Source organism: Molossus molossus, unplaced genomic scaffold (genome assembly GCF_014108415.1).
Source record: "Molossus molossus isolate mMolMol1 unplaced genomic scaffold, mMolMol1.p scaffold_m16_p_7, whole genome shotgun sequence".
NCBI lineage: Eukaryota > Metazoa > Chordata > Mammalia > Chiroptera > Molossidae > Molossus > Molossus molossus.
Window position 1 is genome coordinate 29,832,512 of NW_023425401.1, and position 20,066 is coordinate 29,852,577.

Genomic DNA, 20,066 nt, shown 5'->3' on the forward strand with positions numbered 1-20,066 from the left:
CATTAAAAATAATCAGAAAGAACAGCTTTAAACATGGTAATTTATTTTACGCAACTGTTTAAATCCATTGTTTAAAAATGTTCAAAAGGCACTTTAAAAAACATATTTAAAAATACATTTTTTTCTGACTTATCGGTGATTACTTAAAATAAGCAAATCACCAGACATTTTTAAACCATTCATGAGACTATTACCTTACATAACTTTTAAATTTCAAAACATAAACATTCACTGTATAATATAGCACACTGCTTAGCAGTAAGATTAGTTTCCCTCTAATAACATACCTTACATAAATTAATTTGCAGGGCCCTGCCAAGTTATTTAAACTTAACTGCTATAAACGAAAAACCAGAGGTAAAGGAGTTGAAATAGAACACTAGTTTCAGGTTGGTTTCTCTAGAGAGATTTGGTAAAATGTCTTACTCTAATCTGTATTAAAATTTCTATTTCAACTTCAATATATAAACGTAAGTAATTTTTAAAATCAAGTTACATTTAGCATAAATTAAACCACAGGTTATCCCCCAAATTTATCAAGTATGTTTCTGTCAGGCCTACTATAAAGAAGTAGAGAAATCAGGCAAACGAGTTTTTTGGTTTGTTTTTGAGAAAGGTAAGGGGGTGGTGATGAGGTGGTGGTGGAATCCAAATAACTTTACTTCATTTAACAATTACACACCTAGAATTAATTTAAAATTGTAGACTTTTAAGTAGGGCAAGTATCCTGAGAGCCAGCAGACATTATTCTTAGACAGATTTTTACTTCTAAACCCACAGGGAAACTTTAGGTTAATAGGTATAAAATTATCAGTAAGTGATACAAATTCTAATCACTAATAACAGCCAAATTAATCTCATGAAGGCAGCATTAAGGGTACTTAGAAAATAAAAATAGTAGTTATAAAGAAAATTAAGCGCAATCAATACAAAGCAGCAGAAATTGTCAAAGACATGATACTCTAAAATAAACTGAAAATTTAAATGGAGAATAAAAGGACAGACTAGATTTAATCAATCAAGTGAGGGATATTTCAAGCCTCAATCTGGTAGTACAGTTTGATAGGCTTAAGGAAGTGTAAAATTAATATTCAAAACAATTATAAAAATAACCAGTTAGCAAATTTAATGCTCAAATCCAATGACTATATTTCAAAAAATATTCAAAACTGGTCAGTGATTTATTTTTGAATCTTTTTACAGTAAAAAAATTCCTCTTAAATTTAAGGTGAAACAATTTAACTCTGGAATAACAATGTCCTTTGCATTGTCTACGAACTTCTCAACTGAAAATACAAGCATACTGCTATGGACAACATAAGATAGCAAAAGCCTTATGTTTTGAGACCACATTAAAATAATTTATCCAAATGACAGAGATCTTAATTTAAAATATGTCAGTATCATGAAATCTGATTTTATGTGCTCTATCAAATACTTGAAATTTTTTGCTTTATAAGGTTATATAGGATAATCAACTGATTCTTGAAAGTGATGAAATTGTCAAAATTAGCAAAATACATTCTGCATATTATAAAATAGTATTTTGCTATCTGTAAAATTTTTTATTAACAATTATGGACATTTCTGATGACATTCATTTAGGTATGCTTTTAGTGAATTAGTATGTACTTACTTAATGAACCCTTCCTGTCTCACTGTGAAATTCCTAAACTCGAAGAATTATAGATTTTACTGTGTGGGTCCTGATGTTAGTCACTCTGAGGAAGCTAAATAATTTTGCCAAAATAAATGGTCCACTGACCCGTTAAATCATTTTTAAAGACTTTTAAATTTAATATAGTGTAATATTGGACTACACTTATTTAAAACATGCTTTATCTAAATCTTTGAAAGAAACCTTACTTACACAGCAGTAATCCTTAGCATGTTCCAAGGATCATATACGTCAGAAGCACCTAGATCTTAGGGTAAAGGTTCTCCAACTAGCATGAATAAGCCTCATCTGGAGGGCTTGTTTAAATGTAACAGCTAGGCCCGGGCCGGTTTGGCTCAGCGGTTAGAGCGTCGGCCTGCGGTCCGGAGAGACCCGGGTTCAGTTCCCGCTAAGGGCATGTACTTCAGTTGCAGTTTGTCCCCGGCCCTGGATGGTTGTGCGGGTGGCAGCCACTCGATGTGTCCCTTCACGTCGATGTTTCTGTCTCTCTCTCCCTTCCTCTCTCTCCCTCCCACTCTATCTGTACAAAAAATGGAAAAATATCCTCGGGTGAGGATAAAAAAAAAAAGATAAATAAATGTAACAGCTAGCCTCAAGCATTCAGTAGGTCTGAGATGGGGCCCAAGAGAGATGGCATTTCCAACAAGTTCCCAAGTGATACTAATACTGCTGGTTTAGACCACACTTTGAGAACCAGGGCCCAAGGGTATCTAGTAAGAACGAATAGTCCTAGACCCCATGTTAGATTCAGAATTTCTGGGCTTGGGGTCTTAAAATCTAAAGAATTCAGCTTTTTAACAAGCTCCCAGGCAAGAGGATAAAAACCACAATTTGAGAAGCATCATGACAATCTGATTAATTTTACTATTACTGGCCAATGTATCAGACGTCACATGTCAATTAAGTAAAAAATGAAAATAATGCTAAACAATTAACCTGTGGGCTGACATGGTATAAAGAACACACAGGCTTTGAGTAGAAATCCCAGCTGTTACTTATTAGCTTTGTGACAGTTGAAAAGTTAATTCTGAGCCTCAGTTTTCTCATCTACAATATAGGAATAACAGCCAATTTGTGAGGATTAATACTAATGTACAAAGAGTATCTAAGCACAGTACTTGGCATGTAGTATGCATCAGATAAAAACTAGCTATTACTTATAAGAAATGAACAAAGTATTTCCTTTAATATCCGATTTGATTAAAGCAGATTTTTCATTCATTTAAAACAATATTTACACTCCAAGTTAACATAATAAAACCTTATTGCTCTATACTCTGGGCCAGACAGTGTTCTAAAAGCCATACATATATTCACTTATTTAATCCTCATAAAATTCCTGTGAGGTAGGTAATATTATTGTCCCTAATTTACAGATGAAGAAATTGAGGCACAGAGAGATTAAGTAAATTGCTCAAGGTTACAAAACTAGTAAGTGATGAAGCAAACATTTAAAGCCAGGTAGTCCGACTTGGGACCCCAGGATTTATCACAATGTTAATTTCCTATGAGTAAATGTTAAGGTTTTTGGATATTTATGATAAACCATTTATACTTCTAATACAGAAAAATAACAAATATGGACTCAAATAAATTCATATCCACACCAAGGTGAAAAGCTGTTTAAGAACAGAATGAATGCTTTGAAATTTTGGCAGATGATACCATCATGAAAACAATAAAAAATAATTCAAATATTGGTGGGAATTTTCACTACATGGATAGAGTATCCATAACTGGCCACTAAGATGAACATCCTCTCAAATATACCATCCAAAGAGGTCATGGTTTTGACATGTTTTGGCACAATAAATATCAACTACTTAGCTAAGCAGCAGAGCCAAGGGTGTGACAGCCATGTAAAATTAGCATAATGATCAACATAAAAGAAATATAAATCATTTGAAACATTTAAGATAATCTTACAGAAAGTCTGTAAAATATTCTGTTATGATACACTCAGGTAATATTGCTAAAGAAAACAAATATTTTTTTTTTCTTCCAGAAACTTTTTAAATACAGGGTAACTAAAATTAGAATAAAACATTCATGACCGTGTTTTTGACAACAGTCTTGAGTAGGTACGCTGCTCAAATGGAATTATTTACCCGTTGGCAAAACAAAAATCCCAAAATAGAGGGTATGACAAAAGTAGGTTTATAGTAGTTAAGTATGTAAAACTCAGTGTTTAGTCTTGTATTAATTATTGTATTATTTTCTGTATGAATAGTAAACCTACTTTTGCCCCACCCTGTACATATTAAGTCAGCATCAAAATTCATGTTATTCAAAAATTATTTGGTCTTTTAATATCTGACATATTTCAGCTTGTTTAAGCACTCTGCATTTTCTAATGTTTTTAAGTAACTCTAGTCAAAATCTTGTAGTCAAATTGTTTTGCCAGTGTAACTATTAACCACCTCAGATGCTAAAAATAAATTTTAAAACTGCTTTAAAACAAGTTATAAAAGGCACAAACAAGCTCTCATTTTTCAACAGGATAAGAATGAAGGGAACTATAATTATGTAGTTGGAAAGTGTTTTAAATAATCAATTAAAAGTGTCGCTTAAGTAATTCCTGAGAGTGGCACAGGTATAAGAAAAGCATTCCCCCAAAAACATTAAATTTACTATTTATTAGTTACCCATAATTAACTGGGTAAATATGGGAACAAAATATTTAAAAATCCATGTTAATCAAATGCTATTAATGCTTTGAGTAAATAAATATTAATAGTTGAAAATGATATCCAAGAATGGTTAAACATATTTAGAAGAGACAACTGGGACTCAGCATAGTACCTTAGGAGATATTGCGGGTTCAGTTCCAGACACCACAATAAAGCAAGTCTCGCAATAAAGCGAGTCATAATCTTTTGCTTGTGGAGGGTCTTGCCTTCAATTTGTTAAAAACGCAATATCCGTGAAGCACAATAAAGCAAAGCACAATAAAATGAGGTATGCCTATAAAAGATTATTAGAACCAAGTATATATATATTACAGTCAAGGCCCACGATCATTTCAAAATGTGGTTTTATTAATGTATGTTAGGATGAGTGCCATTCCTATTCTAACTTCTTCTGAAAGAAATATTGCCAATTTTAAATAGTCACAGCAAAATTTAGATTAGCCAAAACTGCACACGGGTTTGTGTGTGTGTTTATTTTTTTTGAGGGGGGGTTCATTTATACCATACTGCAAATATAATTTCATGTCTTGAGTTTATAAACAAGACTGAACAACAATACTTCCTTCTAAAATTTTAAGGCAGATATGTTTAGCATCATGTGTATGTTACTAATATGGTGCAGTGTAGTTTTAGCACATTTAACTGTGAAACAGGCAACAAAATCTCTTTTCTAGTCCCTCTGCCTGGCCAACATTATAAAAACATAAGTTTTCATATATATATTAATGTATCAAAACACATTTGAACAGACTTCACAGCTCATTAAAGCTTCAGTTTATAGTCATTCTTATGAAGATTTCTAATATGGAATGTTCACTTAGAAAGAATTCTTCAATGGGATTCCAGTTTCTATATCAGAAATGTAGTTCTTCTTCAGTGCAATGCTAGACATTTGACCTCTGTTCATTTGTTTTTCTTTCAACTTTTCTCAATTTTACTTTTATATTTTCATTTTTGTATGCTCGACTTCTTTCCTTTAGTATATTCTCAGGTAAGGCAGGTTGATATCTGTATAAATATCCATATGGACGAAGATGATAAACGAGGTATTCTAATTCATACATAGTTGTAGGATCAACATAGTGAAAAGAAACTGCAAGATCAGAACAGCAACCAGGACCCTAAAAATGGAGTGGAAACAGGCATCATTAATAAGTAGCATTTTGTTAAAACACAATATACACATAGTGTTAAAGGAAACACTAATCTTAACAGAACCCAATAATTAAAGCTGGCAATGTTTAAAGAGGCACCTAATTTATTAGACCCGTGGAAGGACTTTATACAGTTCATAATGATTTAAAACCAAACATGCAATTGCTAAAGTATTTACAACTCAAATAATATTCTCTTTCTCTGTAGTGTTTTAGCAGAAGAAAATCTTAGACTTTTTTAAATGAAAGGGAGAGCTACATCAAGGATAAAGCTCTAATTCTTCAAGTTTTGCTTTCTCTCAGTAATTTTCTCACTCTAAATTTTCACTTGGCTCAGACTCAGAAAGATACCTTTGGAGCATTCAATGATTAGAAAGCCTTTCCCATTAGGTTTCTGCAACCAAATATTTCATCTACACATTAACCCCAACAGTATAGTATTTAAAAGAGGAAGTTCTGAGTCAAACCTAGGTTTGAATTCAAATTTTGCCTACTAGTGTACAACAGTGGGCAAGTTATAAAATCTTTATAAGCTTCAATTTCCCTATCTGCAAAAGATGGTTAAAGGAGATAATGTGTATAAAATGCTTGGAACGATGCTTTGCCTATAGTAAATGCTCAATAAATGTCAGCTATTATTGATAGAAGAATCACATTCAGGTGGCCCTCAGTAAGTCACACAGAATTAAACCTTTGTTCACTTACATAATTCTCATGCATTCCTAATACGGTTGATATGAGAGCAAGTTTAAAGCAATACAAAAACTAAAAGAAAATATAACAAACGAACGGAAAAGCATAAAAATACAGAAAACAGAAAAAAAAACTGGTAAAAAAATTAAACAGTCACAAGGTCATTTTGGGATCAGAACTGGAGAATGTTTCATCTAGGTGACTCCAACAAAACTCAGATTCTATCTAATGTCTTTGCAAAGACCCAGGGAGAAAGGTGTTTAGCAAGTTCTTAGAGAAGATTCATACTGACCTATTAAATTGTACATATAATTCATGACTGGAAGTATGTAGCTTACAATGCAGTAAAAATTATCAAGAAATTGTTCATTATATTTTCTCTGGTCTGATTCTCAACTTTTCCTTTGAAACAAACATTGTGAGATCTTGGCCAACTACATAGGCACTAAAAAATTATCTGGTGCCTAATTTTCATACCTTGAGAAAATATAATAGAAACAAACATAAAACTTAAACTATAAGTCAACCTGTGATTATCTAAACCAGCTCTGTCCAGTAGGTATATGTGAACATAATATAGTTTAATATTTTCTAGTAGTCACATTTAAAAAGAAATAGGTAAAATTAATTTAAAAGCATTCATTGTATTTAACTGAATAAATCCATATTGTTATTTTTTTCAATATATAATTAGTATTTTAGAAATTATTAATGAAATCATTCTTTTTAGTTGTGCTAAGACTTTGAAATCAGGTGTGAATTTTATACTTAAGGCACATCTCAGTATGGACTTGTCACATTTCAAGCACTCAATAGTTAATGTGTTTAGTGGCTACTATACTGGCCAGTACATATTAAACTAAAAAACCAGAACAGCAGCAGTTAGTTTTAAATTGCTGATCATCTGTGGAAGCAATTTTATTTTACTCTGAAATATTGTAATAATATTTTTATAGGATTTATTTTTATAGGATTTATTGCATTAATTACATTACATTCTATTATATTATTGTTTTTTACTGGATGGTCAGGGTACTGTTATTATTAAGCATTATAAATAAGAGATAACTCAGAATGGGGGGAGGGAAGAGATAAACCACAGAACTTATAACCGATGGACATAGAAAGCAAAGCTGGGGATGGGGTGGGATGGGTGGGGAGGAGGGTATCAATGGGGAAAAAAAGGAGAAACATCTGTAACAAAAATAAATAAAATAAAAAAATAATAAAACTATAATTAAAAAATAAAATAAAATAGTTCTTTGCATATGATTATGTTTTCTTCAAAAACTCAAGAGAGTAAAGTGAAAAATCATATGAAAAAATCCAAGAACAAAGCCAGATTTTAAAGATGCTTTTAAAAAAAACAAAAGCTCTCATATATATATTAGCTAACAAGTTTTAAGAAAGAGCCTAAGAAGAAGAGTGACAAAAACATTAGATACCTAAGGAAATAAGAAGAAGTAAATTTCTGAAGAAAACAATAAAACTTCCTTAGGGGACCAAAAAGGAAACTTAAAAATCCTGGACAAAGATATCCATTGTCCTTAAATTAATAAATTTATACAGAAGAATAAAGACATACGTATTGCCAGAACAATTTGAAAGAGAGAGAAATATACACTCTTAGATTAAGAACTTACATATTTTGTAAAGCTACAAGGTTAAAAAAAACAATACAGTGCTGACCCAAAATCAAATAGAACAATGGCATAGAACTGAAATTCAGACACTGATCCTACTATAAGTAATGCCATAGTATATGATAACGGAGGTATTTTAAATCAGTAATGAAAGTAAGATTCTCTGGTGAAGTCTATTCCTACGGAACAGATTCACAGGGAAGTGAGAAGTGGTATGAGAAGGGAACTAACTGTATGAAGAGGTAAGTTCTAAATAACCAAATTAAGAACATTAACTCTTTGATCAACTAGAGTATCTCACTTGCTATATAAAATTTTTCTACAATGTATTTTTAGTGATTACTACAGAAAATTATGATGAGTCTTAGGATGGCTTTAAAAATAGTAACTCAGGGAGAAAAAAATTTATTAAATGATAGATGAGTAATAACAGAAGTCAGATTTCACAATGGGTTTATATAGAACCTTCCAAGAGAGAAAAGGCAACATTAGAAGGCTGGGTTAGTTTTAGTACTCCCAAGTCTATTTTATAATCTTCAATATAATTGAATAAATGTTTATAGAATAAACATAAATTCTGCCATCCATTTTAAAAAACATTACACTTTAAATAAAAGATGCACTATACACCTTTGCCAGCATCATCCCGTACACCAAAAGGTTGTGGGTCTGATTCCTGATCGTGGCACATACTTAGGTTTTGGATTCTATCCCTGATCAGGGGCGTACAGGAGGCAATCAGTTGATGTTTCTCTCTCTCACACTGATGTTTGTTTCCCTCTCTCTCTCAAACCAATAAAAACATATCCATGGGTGAGGATATAAAAAATTTAAAAATAAATAAAAGAAGCACTACAGAAATACTTATTTTGTTCATATAAAGCATATTGCTAGGTCGGTGGGAATTCCCACCTATTTGTCAGTGGGAATTGTAGGCAGTATTCAAAGGAAAAGAACATTTTACTGATTACAAAATAATGAGAATTAAGATGTCCCTTTGTTCTTATTGTGCTGTACCCAATATCAGATACTTTTGGTAAAGTTTTATGCATTTGTTACATTCATTTATAATGTTCTTGAGTTTGGGTATATTTATGTATGCAAAGGGGTACAGAATTAAGAAGGGAAGAGGTCAGCTAATCTTGGAATGGTCAGAAGATACTAAGGAAAGTTTCCATCAAAAAAGCATCCAAAGTAGCATCTCACTAAAACAAAACAAAAATAATAAGCTATTAAAAGGCAGGCTTGAGAATTCATCTGTTCTATAGTCTAGGAAATTATTGCATCTACAATAGCAATAAAATGCTAGCATAGTTTCAATAGCCTCATTACATAAAACAGAACTTTAAAATGTTTATTTATTAAAGTGGAATTTTATCCCCAAAACAGAATATTTATTCTAATGTATCCTCTTACCCCTACTCTTTTGGGGCATGTATCCTATTAGTCATAAAGGAGAGCTCAGGAAGGAAATAAGAGTTTTAAGAATCAGAGGGGTTTGCAATACTGGTTAAACTACTTATCAGGATAGGCAAGTCACTTGACTTTCCTGAGCCTCAGTTTTGTAACTTCTTAAATGCAGAATTACTGTAAGGATTAGCTATGGTATCTGTGTAAGTACCAAGAACACTCTGGTGGGTGATAGTAGTAGTAGTGGTTTGCTTCAAAGTTTCCTTTTAAAACTGTTTACTTAATGCGTGGGTCAGATGTTCCAGGTCAGGGTTTTTTAATGTCAGTGATACTGACATTTTGGGCCAGATAATTCTTTGTTGTTGGGGGCTGTACTGTGTATTGTGAAATATTCTGCATTTAGTGGTTTACAATCTTATGGGTTTCTACCTACCAGATACCAGTAGCAATCTCCCAGTTAACACCCCAAAATGCCTCCAAATCTGGTAAAGGCCTCTAGATTCCCTCTGGGTGGAAAAACAAAACAAAAAGCCCTGGAGAACTACTATTCTAGATGATGATTTGAAAGTGCTGGCCTGTGAAGAAGAAGAGAATGATAGTATGACAATATATTGTTTGTATCATAGGACCAGAGAAAAGAAAGCACAGAATCCTCGTAACTTGCCTAAAGGCATTATTAATTAATAACAGAACTGAGGCTAAAAGCTGAGTTTTGTGATTCCTGGTCTCTTTCAGTCATTCACTGCTGCAATGCTTATGATAGTGTAAAATCGGCAACAACCTACTCAATGTTTATCAGCTTGAGAATAGATAAATTACAGTATATTCATATATCAGATTTACACAGCAATCTACATTAATAAAGCAGAGGCAGAGATTAATGTTGATAAATGTTACTGTTGTGTGAAAAGGGCAAATGTACAAGGATACATATGATATAATTCCGTTTATTTAAAAATCTGCCCTGGCCAGTTTGGCTCAGCGGTTAGAGCGTCGGCCTGCGGTCCGGAGAGACCTGGGTTCGGTTCCCGCTAAGGGCACGTACTTCGGTTGCAGTTTGTCCCCGGCCCTGGATGGTCGTGCGGGTGGCAGCCACTCGATGTGTCCCTTCACGTCGATGTTTCTCTCTCTCTCTCCCTTCCTCTCTCTCCCTCCCACTCTATCTGTATAAAAAATGAAAAAATATCCTCAGGTGAGGATTAAAAAATAATAATAATAAAAAAATAAAAATCTATAGAACAATACTATATATTATTTATGGATACATAAACATTTAGGAAAAATATAAAAACAAGTATGGCAATGATAAATATTAAATTCTTAATAGTGGTTATCTAAAGGAGGTAGGAGAAATGGATTGGGGAGGATACCCAGGCCTCAACTATATCTCTACCTTTTTCTTTAAAAAAAATCTGAAGCAAATGTAGCAAAAGATTAATATTTGGATAAGCTGGTTTATGGGTACAAGATATTATGCTCCTCTTAAATATTTGTACATCTGAAAATTTAATAAAACAATGCACTTTAGATGAAGTTCTCAAGAATGTAGGTTAAGGTGTCAAATGAGAGCTAAGGCTTATTAGGTGCTTAGTGTGTGATAGGCATTGCACTGTAATTACAAGATGAGACAGGTAGATCATGCCCATTTTACAAATGAGGAAACTGATGCTTGGAAGGCAAATGCTGTCCTTCCAAGATCATTCAACTATTAAGTGGGAGAGCAGGATTTGAACCTAGGCCTTTATGAACTTAGTCTTTTGATGCGTTGTTCCTTAACCACCCAAACTAGAGTACCCCACTCCACTCTGAGTCACTCTCCATCTCCTCACCTGGCTTTTTCTTCAGGGTACTAACTACAACCTAGATTCATATTATATCTTGATTCATCTGTGTGTTTATTATATGTCTTCTCATCTAGAATGTAAGGTTCATGAAAACTGGAACTGGGCCATATTGACTGCTCTAGTTTCAGTGCCTGGCATATGGTAGTACCAATATTTGTTGAATGACTGACTACTGCTGACACTCTTATTCTCATTTACTTTGTTATACTGTCACTCTAAGTAAAAAGACTAAAGGAGATTCTTAGTGTTACTAAAGAAACATACACATATTAGTTAGATTTTTTTTTAAGTAGCAAAAGTCAGTCTAAGTATTTATACTGTAATAAAATTTCTAAACTTACCTCTATAGGAGGATAATAGTTATAATTCCAGTACCAAAATGTTTTAGGTAGAAAACCCTTGATTAAGTGGTGTTCTGGTACAAAGGGATGAAAAGTTTCTTTTCCAATGGTATCTCTGGAATCTCCCGCTTCTACATTTATAATTTCCATGCATCTCCCCAGTGCTAAATCTTCGATGGAGGAACTGTGTGTACATTTCTCTGTTTTAAACGCATCAACAAATCTCTTCAAAGCTTCTTTGCTCAGTACATATCCTGCTCCTCCACTCATGTAGCCCTGCTTTACATAGGGCTTAAATCTTCTCCCAAAGTAAATGGGTTCTTCAGGGTTGTGTTTTGAGAGAAGCCATCTCAAATTATCTAATATAACATAAGTATCATCATCGGCTTTCATAAACCAATCAGCATCTTCTAGATAGTGATCATGAACATACTGAAAAGCTTTAATTGTTTTCCAGTATAGCTGGTCTCTGCCTTCTCTGGTTTCTAATCCCACAGCAGGGAAGTCTTTATTTTCTTCTGAACTCATAAACAACACTTTATTACAGCGCTGGGCCCATGTAGCTTTGACATGTTTAGCTTTTTTCTCTAGATTTTGAGGTCCTGTCATAATCCAGCAAAGAATTTTAACTTTCTTATAGAGGTTTTCAGGGATGTCTGTGTTCTCATCTATTAAACAAAAAATTTTAAAGTTATATTTACATATATGTAAAATCTAAATAAATTATGCTGAAGACATTTTCTTAAACAATTTCAAAGAACCATCACCCCCTGTCCCTGCTTCTATTTACCTAGCTACCATTAGTGATTTAACTGAAAGAAAGCAAAACTCAACCTAAAATAAACTGACATTTTGATTTATTGGTCACATGTCAATCTTATCCAGGAGATCAATGGAGCTAACATGAGCTGTCACTATGACTTAAATTCTTACTATTCTAACTGTGGTTCCTTGACCAAATAGCATCAGCAACACCTGGGACTTTGTTAGAAATACAGCATCTCAGGTCCCACTCTAGACCAAATGAATCACAATCGACATTTCAACAAGTTCTCCTGGTGATCCGTATGCATTCTAAGTACTGCCTTAGATAGTATGCTTTTCATTTCATTCTACAAAGAAAGCTTCAGCTGGTTCTTAACAGAACATAGACAAGAATTTTTCATTGCTCTGAATGAACTATGAAAAGCAGGAAAGACATACTGCTGAAGTGGCAGTTCATTTTGAAGCTCACAAGAGTTCACTGTTGTGAATTTCTGTAAGTACCCTGAGATGGCTTTAAAAAGGCTTCCCTAATTACCCCAGTTTGATGAAGAGGCATTAATGCAGAGTTGAGATTACTTATAATAGTAACACATCTCATTACAAAATGCAAATCCACCAGTCAGAAAAAGAACATATGAATAGGTAGATCTAGTATTTCCAAGATTGTCTAGAGTAGGATTTTTCAAAGTATGGGTTTACAAAGAAATGTGTAAGGAATATATGACAGAATATAAAGCAGCATACTGATTTTTTCATTGAGAAAGTCTTGCTTCCCCCAGCCCCTCTAAAAAAGTCCTAAGCAGTGAACTTAAATGATTTACATCCTGGTGCAAGCTCCTTATCTGGGTGCAGATAGGTAGCCAACAATTTACAGGCTGTCATGCCAGGACCACACTGGTGCAGAGAAAGAGTCCAACTATAAGATTCTAGATCAGTGCTTGGTGAAGGACCAATTTTTATGCCCAGTAGTTTGAGATCTATACTTTTATAAACATGCTAAAAATGAAATACTCAAAAATAAAAACTTTAAAAAAAGATATAAAATACAAGCCCCAATAAGTTTTTGTATTTAGATTTAGACAAAATTAACTGTCAAATTACCATAAAGTTTCTAATCATGAATTCAATACTTCTTTAGTTGTGGACCAGCAGGAGTCTGCAAAGCCACACTTTGTGTAGCAATGCTCTAGGCAGAATCCTCGGAAAGCATATCCTTAAAAGTTAAGGTCAACCAGTGAGTTACGCAAGCTAAGTCCTGTCAAAAATTAACAACTGAAGACAAATTTCTAGTTAACAGACTGAGAGGGAATAGAAGGCAAGGTTGGGGCAGGGCACGAAAATATACTGATGCGCCACTGAATATCAAGAATTCACAATCTAATAACTGACAAAATCACCCTATTTTCAGAGAGCACTCACGGTTCTTATACTTGGGAGCCCAATTTCCTAGCTATACAGCCACACCGAATCCTGGATGGAGAAGGAAAATGTTCAGGGCAGGAATCCCAACATGTTTCACTAAGAGCAAGGAAACTTTCTCCCTGCTGCTAGGTAGATATTCTTTCAATTACTCACTTGTTAATTACTTTGTAGTAAGCATGTGCTAGGGCAGGAGGTAAAAGGATGAATAAGACACATGTGCAAACCAATACTTGCCACATACTGAGAGAGGCTAAAATTTAGGAGGTACCTACAAAGGGTTTGATGTGCTGTGGGAAAAGATAGCAGTGGCTGGTAAATCCTATAGAGCAGAGCAATGGAACCTTGGCTAGAACAGAGAAAAAAGGGAGATAAAGAAAAATCAGCAAAAATAAGAGTTAATGCAGAAATTATGTCTTTAAATGAGTAGATGCTCACTAGAAGAAAGGACAAAGGCATGGTGAAGTTGGACTGAGTATAGTTATATGGGTATAAATGAAGGGCCTGATCTAGGGGGAATATATTATGGATTGAGAGAAGAAATATGAAAAATGAGAAATGGTAAAGAAGGTGAACTGTTAGATTTAAGTGACAAATGATATTGGTAAGCAAAGAAATACATCTACCATAGTGCATAGTTTCTGGCATAGGCAGATGGTAATGAGTCAGATAAAATAAGGAATATAAGAGGTAGAACAAGTTTTAGGGTAGAAAGAAAAAGAAAAGAAGTTCATTTGCACAAGTTAAGTTTGAGAGGAACAGAACTTTTACCATACTCTACATTTTGTGGGCCATCTACGAGGACAAGTAGATACTAATATATTTACCTGCAGTAAGGCCAACCTACCACACTACTAGTAATACAGGAGCCTCAATCCAGTTGATCATTTCAAGACCTGGAGCAATGCTATAGAGCAAGTGCAGTGATCAAACTGCTTTACAATAAGAACACGGAGCACCTGTTCGGAGCTGAATCACTGTTATAAAAACATTCAAACAACGTAAGATAATTTGTAATAGTATGCATGTGCTTGCCAGTTCACAAAACTCAACCAAGATCTGACACCTTGCTCTACAACCTCTGCTTGAGAGGTAGAAAAGAAGTAATTTACAGCCATAAAAATAAGAGAAACAATTCTTAATGGGGATCCTCTGCATACTAGAATTCTAATTGTTTTTCAAGTTGCTTGTATTCTTTTCTGTCAAATAAACCACAAAATTTGCAGAGATCTTTGAGAACTACAGACACTATAGTTGAAGTTAAAGATAAAGACAGTATGGAAGAGATGGAAATTAAAGATAAAAGATAAAGATGAAGATAAAGACAGCAAGAAAGAGATAGAAATTAAAACTATGGGGGTTGACGACATCACACAGGCAAAGAAGAGCCAAAGGACAGAAACTTGGAGAAAACCTACATTTAATGGGCACACATTAGACTCAATTGAGGAACTCTAGTTACAGAAATGAGGCCAGGAGAAAATGAAGTCATTTAAACACATCCCAAGTTTTCTAATTCCCTATGTTTCTCAAAAGGAAAAAGATTAGAAATATTAACTACTAATAAAATTATAAACTGAAATTTACAAATGCCTCTCGTGTTTCTCTAAGAAAACACAACTAAACAAAAACTAGGACCAAAACAAGATGATAGCAAAAACCAAAGATACAAATATAAACCATGATAACAAAATTAGACTGAGTAAGAATTTTCAGAAACAAATCCAGTCTGAAAAGTTTTGCCTTTCCCCAAATTAGTTTCTGAAACTTGTTGTAACCCAGGAGATCGACCACACTCAGACTCCATTTTTCAGTTTTTGGGGATGTTTTATTACCTGCGCAGGGACTGCAGCCAACCTACACAGAGGAGAACTGCGGCCCCGAGCTCAGGGGGAGGGTTGCTTATATAGGGCAGGGGTCATTCAAGAGTTTAGCAGAGCAAGCAAGCTGCATGTACAGAAGCCCAGGCAGTTAGCGATAAGCAGGAGGGAACGGAGGGGGGAGGGAGCTGAGGCGAAAGGGAACTGGGTGAACTGGGTCAGCATACATCTGTCCTGCTATTCATTCCATTATCCAAGTTTTAAAAACTAACAAATTCGAGACAGATATCAGCGGTCAGTCAGGTGCAATACACACATGTTGAACAGTTACAGTTTTATGGGGTAAAGGGAGCTTCAGTTTCTCCCTATTAATTTCTTTACAGAGCATGCAGGACACTCTGGCCTTGGGGCCGTTTCTGTCCTCCCTTTTCCTGAAGGATGTTGCTTTTCAAATTCCCAGTGAAGGTCAAACTCTAGTTAATTTTTTGGGGCTAAAGCCCTCTATAACATTCCCCATTGTTCATCTTGCTGTCTCTGAGGTTGTTAATTAGGGCAGCTTAAAGACAAGTTGGATTCTAAGGACAGTGAGCTACAACATTCCCCCGTTTTCTTGAGAGTGGATCAAACCATTGATTCACAATTGTCATGGGGAGACAATCTCTAGTTGGATTGTGTTAAGACTCTAAGTTTTATTGATTATACTCTCTCTCTGATGAAGGCTAGGAGTCTATTAATTAGAATGGGTTTACAAGTTATTCCGATTAATAATAATAGTAGGGGCCCTGCTATCGCTGAAATCAGGGATGTTAGCTATGGTGACTAATTAAATAAGTTTTCATATTAATTATGGGAGACCTGTTCTCCTTCTCTTAGTTTTTTTGTCTTAGAATTTGGATGCTCTGTCTGATTATACCTGAATGGTTGGCATAGAAATAGCAGGTTTCACCTAAGGCTGTATATAGACCCTCTTCTGGTTGACATTTCTTAAGATTTTTTTAAAATGTTTTATTTTTAAGTACCCAGTTCTACTGGGGTCTAGATCTATAAAGATTCCCCTGTACAGTTATAATCAGAAAAATTAGAGTCCCGATAAACGTAAGAGTCTCATTTTAAGGGATCTGGAGAGGTCTGCACCGTTCATTCTGCTTTTTCTGCCTTCAACCAGGAATGATGCAGCTAGACCGGGATGCGGTTGACCTTGATAGCCGTTGGTGAAGACAGGATGACAGTGTATGGTCCCTTCCAGGCCAGAGTTAGTCCTTGGATGGTGAATTTCTTTATTTGCATCGAGTCCCTGGCTGGAAAGGGTGCACAGGGTCTGAGGTGGGCACAGGCAGGGCATCGCAGATGTTTATGGATGGCCTTCTGGGCAGACTGCAGGGCCTGTAAGAACTGTAAGAGGGCGAGGGGAGCAGAGTGGTCCAGTTTTCACCGGTTTCTAAAGTAAATTTGGTTAAGGTTTCCTTTAAGGTCCTGTTCATACGCTCTACCTGCCTGGAACTCTGTGGGCGGTAAGCACAATGGAGCTTCTAATTTATATTTAATCCCTTAGAGATATCCTGTGATATCTTTGCTATCAAGGCGGGGTCACTGTCTGATCTAAGGGTCAGGAGTAGCCTAAATCTGTTATTCCCTTTATTGCATCCTAGACTATTATTCTATTATTAGGGGCAAGTTCTCCCCTCTCAGTGTCTTATCTTCTTCCCTTCCTGAGTATTCCTCTATTGTCCTGTCTTCCTGTAATATGTATGCCCCTATCTTTCTTCTTTTTATTTTTTTATTTTCTCTGTATAATCCTTCTTCAACTTACATTGACTCTCTGTGATTTTTCTAGTCCCTCCCCTGACATGAACCTGAGAGGTTGCTCAATCTATTTGCTGTCTGCATATCCCCTAGCCTTTTTCTTTTCCTCCCCATTTAGACCTATAAATTTTTGCTTCCTTCTATCTTTTCCTTTTCCCTGTGACCTTATTGGACATTATCTGCCTCCCAGGAGTTCAGTAAGCTTGGTGTAACCTAAGAGGGTAGGCTGGTGCAGCTGGTTGACTAAAGTCCGACCTAGAGCCTCGGGGACCAACAATCTCCTAGCAGGCAGTGTCTATTATTCGTTGATTTTTTTTATGACTTGTTTCTGCTCAGTTAAGTCATTTTCTGACCCAGTGTAAGTAGGAGTCAGAGGTGAACTTGGGTTTGGTGTGGTGACTGATATCTGGAGAGGTCCCCACTGGTTTTAGGGCCACATGTCGATCTTCCTTATTTGCAGCATGGTTTCCCCTTGTCTCATCAGAGAGCCTGAATTAGGGCTATGAGTTCAGTCCATCGGGCTGAAGTTCCCCTACTTAATGACATGGTCCAGAGTTACTATTGCTGTCCCGGCATACCTGATATCTTCCTGGACATAGTTGCTCCCGTCCGTGAACAATACCTCGTCTGATGATGGCAGTGGGTCTTCCCTGAGGTCTGGGTGGCCATCTGCAGTGTTGATTCCCTCCAGGCCATCCTGCAGAGGTTACTCCAGGTCATCATCTGGAGGCAGGCTGGCAGGATTGATGGCCAACGTCTTGGGGAACTTGATGCGGAGGCTGGCTTGGAGTGGCAGTGGCCAGCAATTAAATGATCTCTGGAGGAGATCACGTCCGAGTAGGGGGTATGGGCACTCCGGCAGGAACAGAAACAAATGAGTTACAGTATTTTTCCCAAGGTCTATAGTCCTCTTTGAAGTCCAGGGGTAGGTTAGGGCCCCATTGGCTCGGTCAAGACTGAGTCTGCTGCACCAGTGTCTATTAGGAAACTAACTAGTTTATCCCCTATTATTTAGTATTATTCTGGGTTTCAGAGGGCTCAGTTGGAAGGAGCCCTGACCCTGTTATTTTCCTAAATTAAGGATGGCTTTTTATTTTGTTTTTCTATATCTGACTTTGTCTTTGTCTTTTCTATTCCTAACTGGTACCTAGGCCTGTGGTCCTGACCCTTTCTCATATTTCTTTTCCTAGGGTGACCCTATTCTATGTGCCCTGTTTCTCTTAAGGCTGCTATTACTACCTTTGTTAATTCAGCCAATTGGGCCAATAGGTCTTACAGGGGAACACGGTGAAAAGTGTTCTAAGGAAGCCCTTCCCCCGACAGTATTTGGGTCCTACTGTGGGCAGAGGAATGGGAACATTTCCTCTGACCCCAGGTTTACAAAAGGACACAGGAAAGGGGAGTAATGTTTTAACATTGTTTACATGGGGCAGAGTGTTTTTTTTAACTCTCTAAGAGAATTTCGTATCCATGCCTGGGATCCCTAAAGTTCAGAGAAGCCTGTTGGAAATTAGTTGCTGTCAAACCCGCTGTGGACGAGCAGCCCGGGCTGGCATTTCAATGGTTAAACAGTTTGCCTGTGAGAATATTATTAAGCCTTGCAGAGAGGCATTGAGACCTCATCATAAAGAAGCTAGTATATCTGAACACATCTATATCCATTTAGACATTGGGTCCCCCTATACACAGGGGACACAGCAACTGAGGCTCTGAGAGAAGCCTGCCCTGCTGACAAGGCAGGGGAAAGCGGCAAAGAATCATTATCTCTTTTTTTATTTCTTTATGTCAATTTTTATTTTCTATCATTTATAAATCTTAAATTTTTATTATTTTTATAATTAATTTTTTTTTCATAAAGCCCTTCCCAGGTGGAGACCCAAGTACATTAGAGGTTTCATTTTATTTATGTTATAGTAATCATAGCTCAGATTTTTTTTTTCTATTTATATGTGAGTACATTATCGTACTATGAAAGAAAAAAATTTTTTAGTTAAACTAAAAAAGAGCCTGATCTTTAGGCCTCTGGGGCTTATGTTCTTTTTTTAAATAATTTAAGCATGACTTTACAAAATATATTATAAGCCCCTTTAAAGTGAGGACTGTTTGCATAACCCATAGCATTAGCAGAGACCCACGTATAAGAGGATCTGTGCATCTGCTAAGTGAACAAATAATCACTCTTAGTAGTGTGTATGCTCTTGCATTTGGAGTGTGTTGTCCTCTTATCTATATTTCAGTGAGGAAACAGACTGTGTTAAGCCATCTGCACTGATTTGATTTCCTTTTATAAGGAGAGAACATAAATCTTTGAGGAATTCCAGGTCTTATTAGAATGACTCAAAACTAATTCCAGGTCAAGAAAAAGTTTCTTAAAATTTGAAACCTGGAAAGGTTGTCAAACATATTTGACCAAAAGATTATATAGTATTATTATTATAATTAAATAGTATTCAATTATTTATTTATTTAAAGTGACAATGACAAATGTTAAACATAAACATAGGTCAGTGAAACTTCAGTTCTTATGATTTTTAAAAAAATGGCTCTTTAAAGAATCAAGTTCTTGATTAACATAACATAAAACCATTTTAATAATATATATAACTTTTGCTTTTCAGGCAAATATTGGGAAAAATGTTTTCCCCTTTTAACAGGCTGAAAAAGAACCAAATAAATTCTATATTAATTTATTTTATTTATAATTTTTTTCTAAGATTTCTCTTAACAAATTTTTAACTTTCATAAACCTTTTTATCTAGTCAGAAATAACCAGTTTTAGAACAATTTTAAAAATATATATATTTCT

General features: G+C 35.3%; 1 protein-coding gene across 1 annotated transcript in view; it reads right to left on the reverse strand.

Moving 5' to 3' along the window:
• Positions 1 to 4,611: 4,611 nt before the first annotated feature.
• C1GALT1 (core 1 synthase, glycoprotein-N-acetylgalactosamine 3-beta-galactosyltransferase 1) overlaps positions 4,612 to 20,066 on the reverse strand; it is a 38,401-nt gene continuing 22,946 nt past the window's right edge. Inside the window, exons 3-4 of the mRNA XM_036247000.1 lie at positions 11,454 to 12,121; positions 4,612 to 5,489 (exon numbers count right to left, since the gene is read on the reverse strand). Coding sequence (XP_036102893.1) covers positions 5,253 to 5,489; positions 11,454 to 12,121 — 905 coding nt within the window. The 3' untranslated portion in view covers positions 4,612 to 5,252. The remainder of the gene's footprint in view (positions 5,490 to 11,453; positions 12,122 to 20,066) is intronic.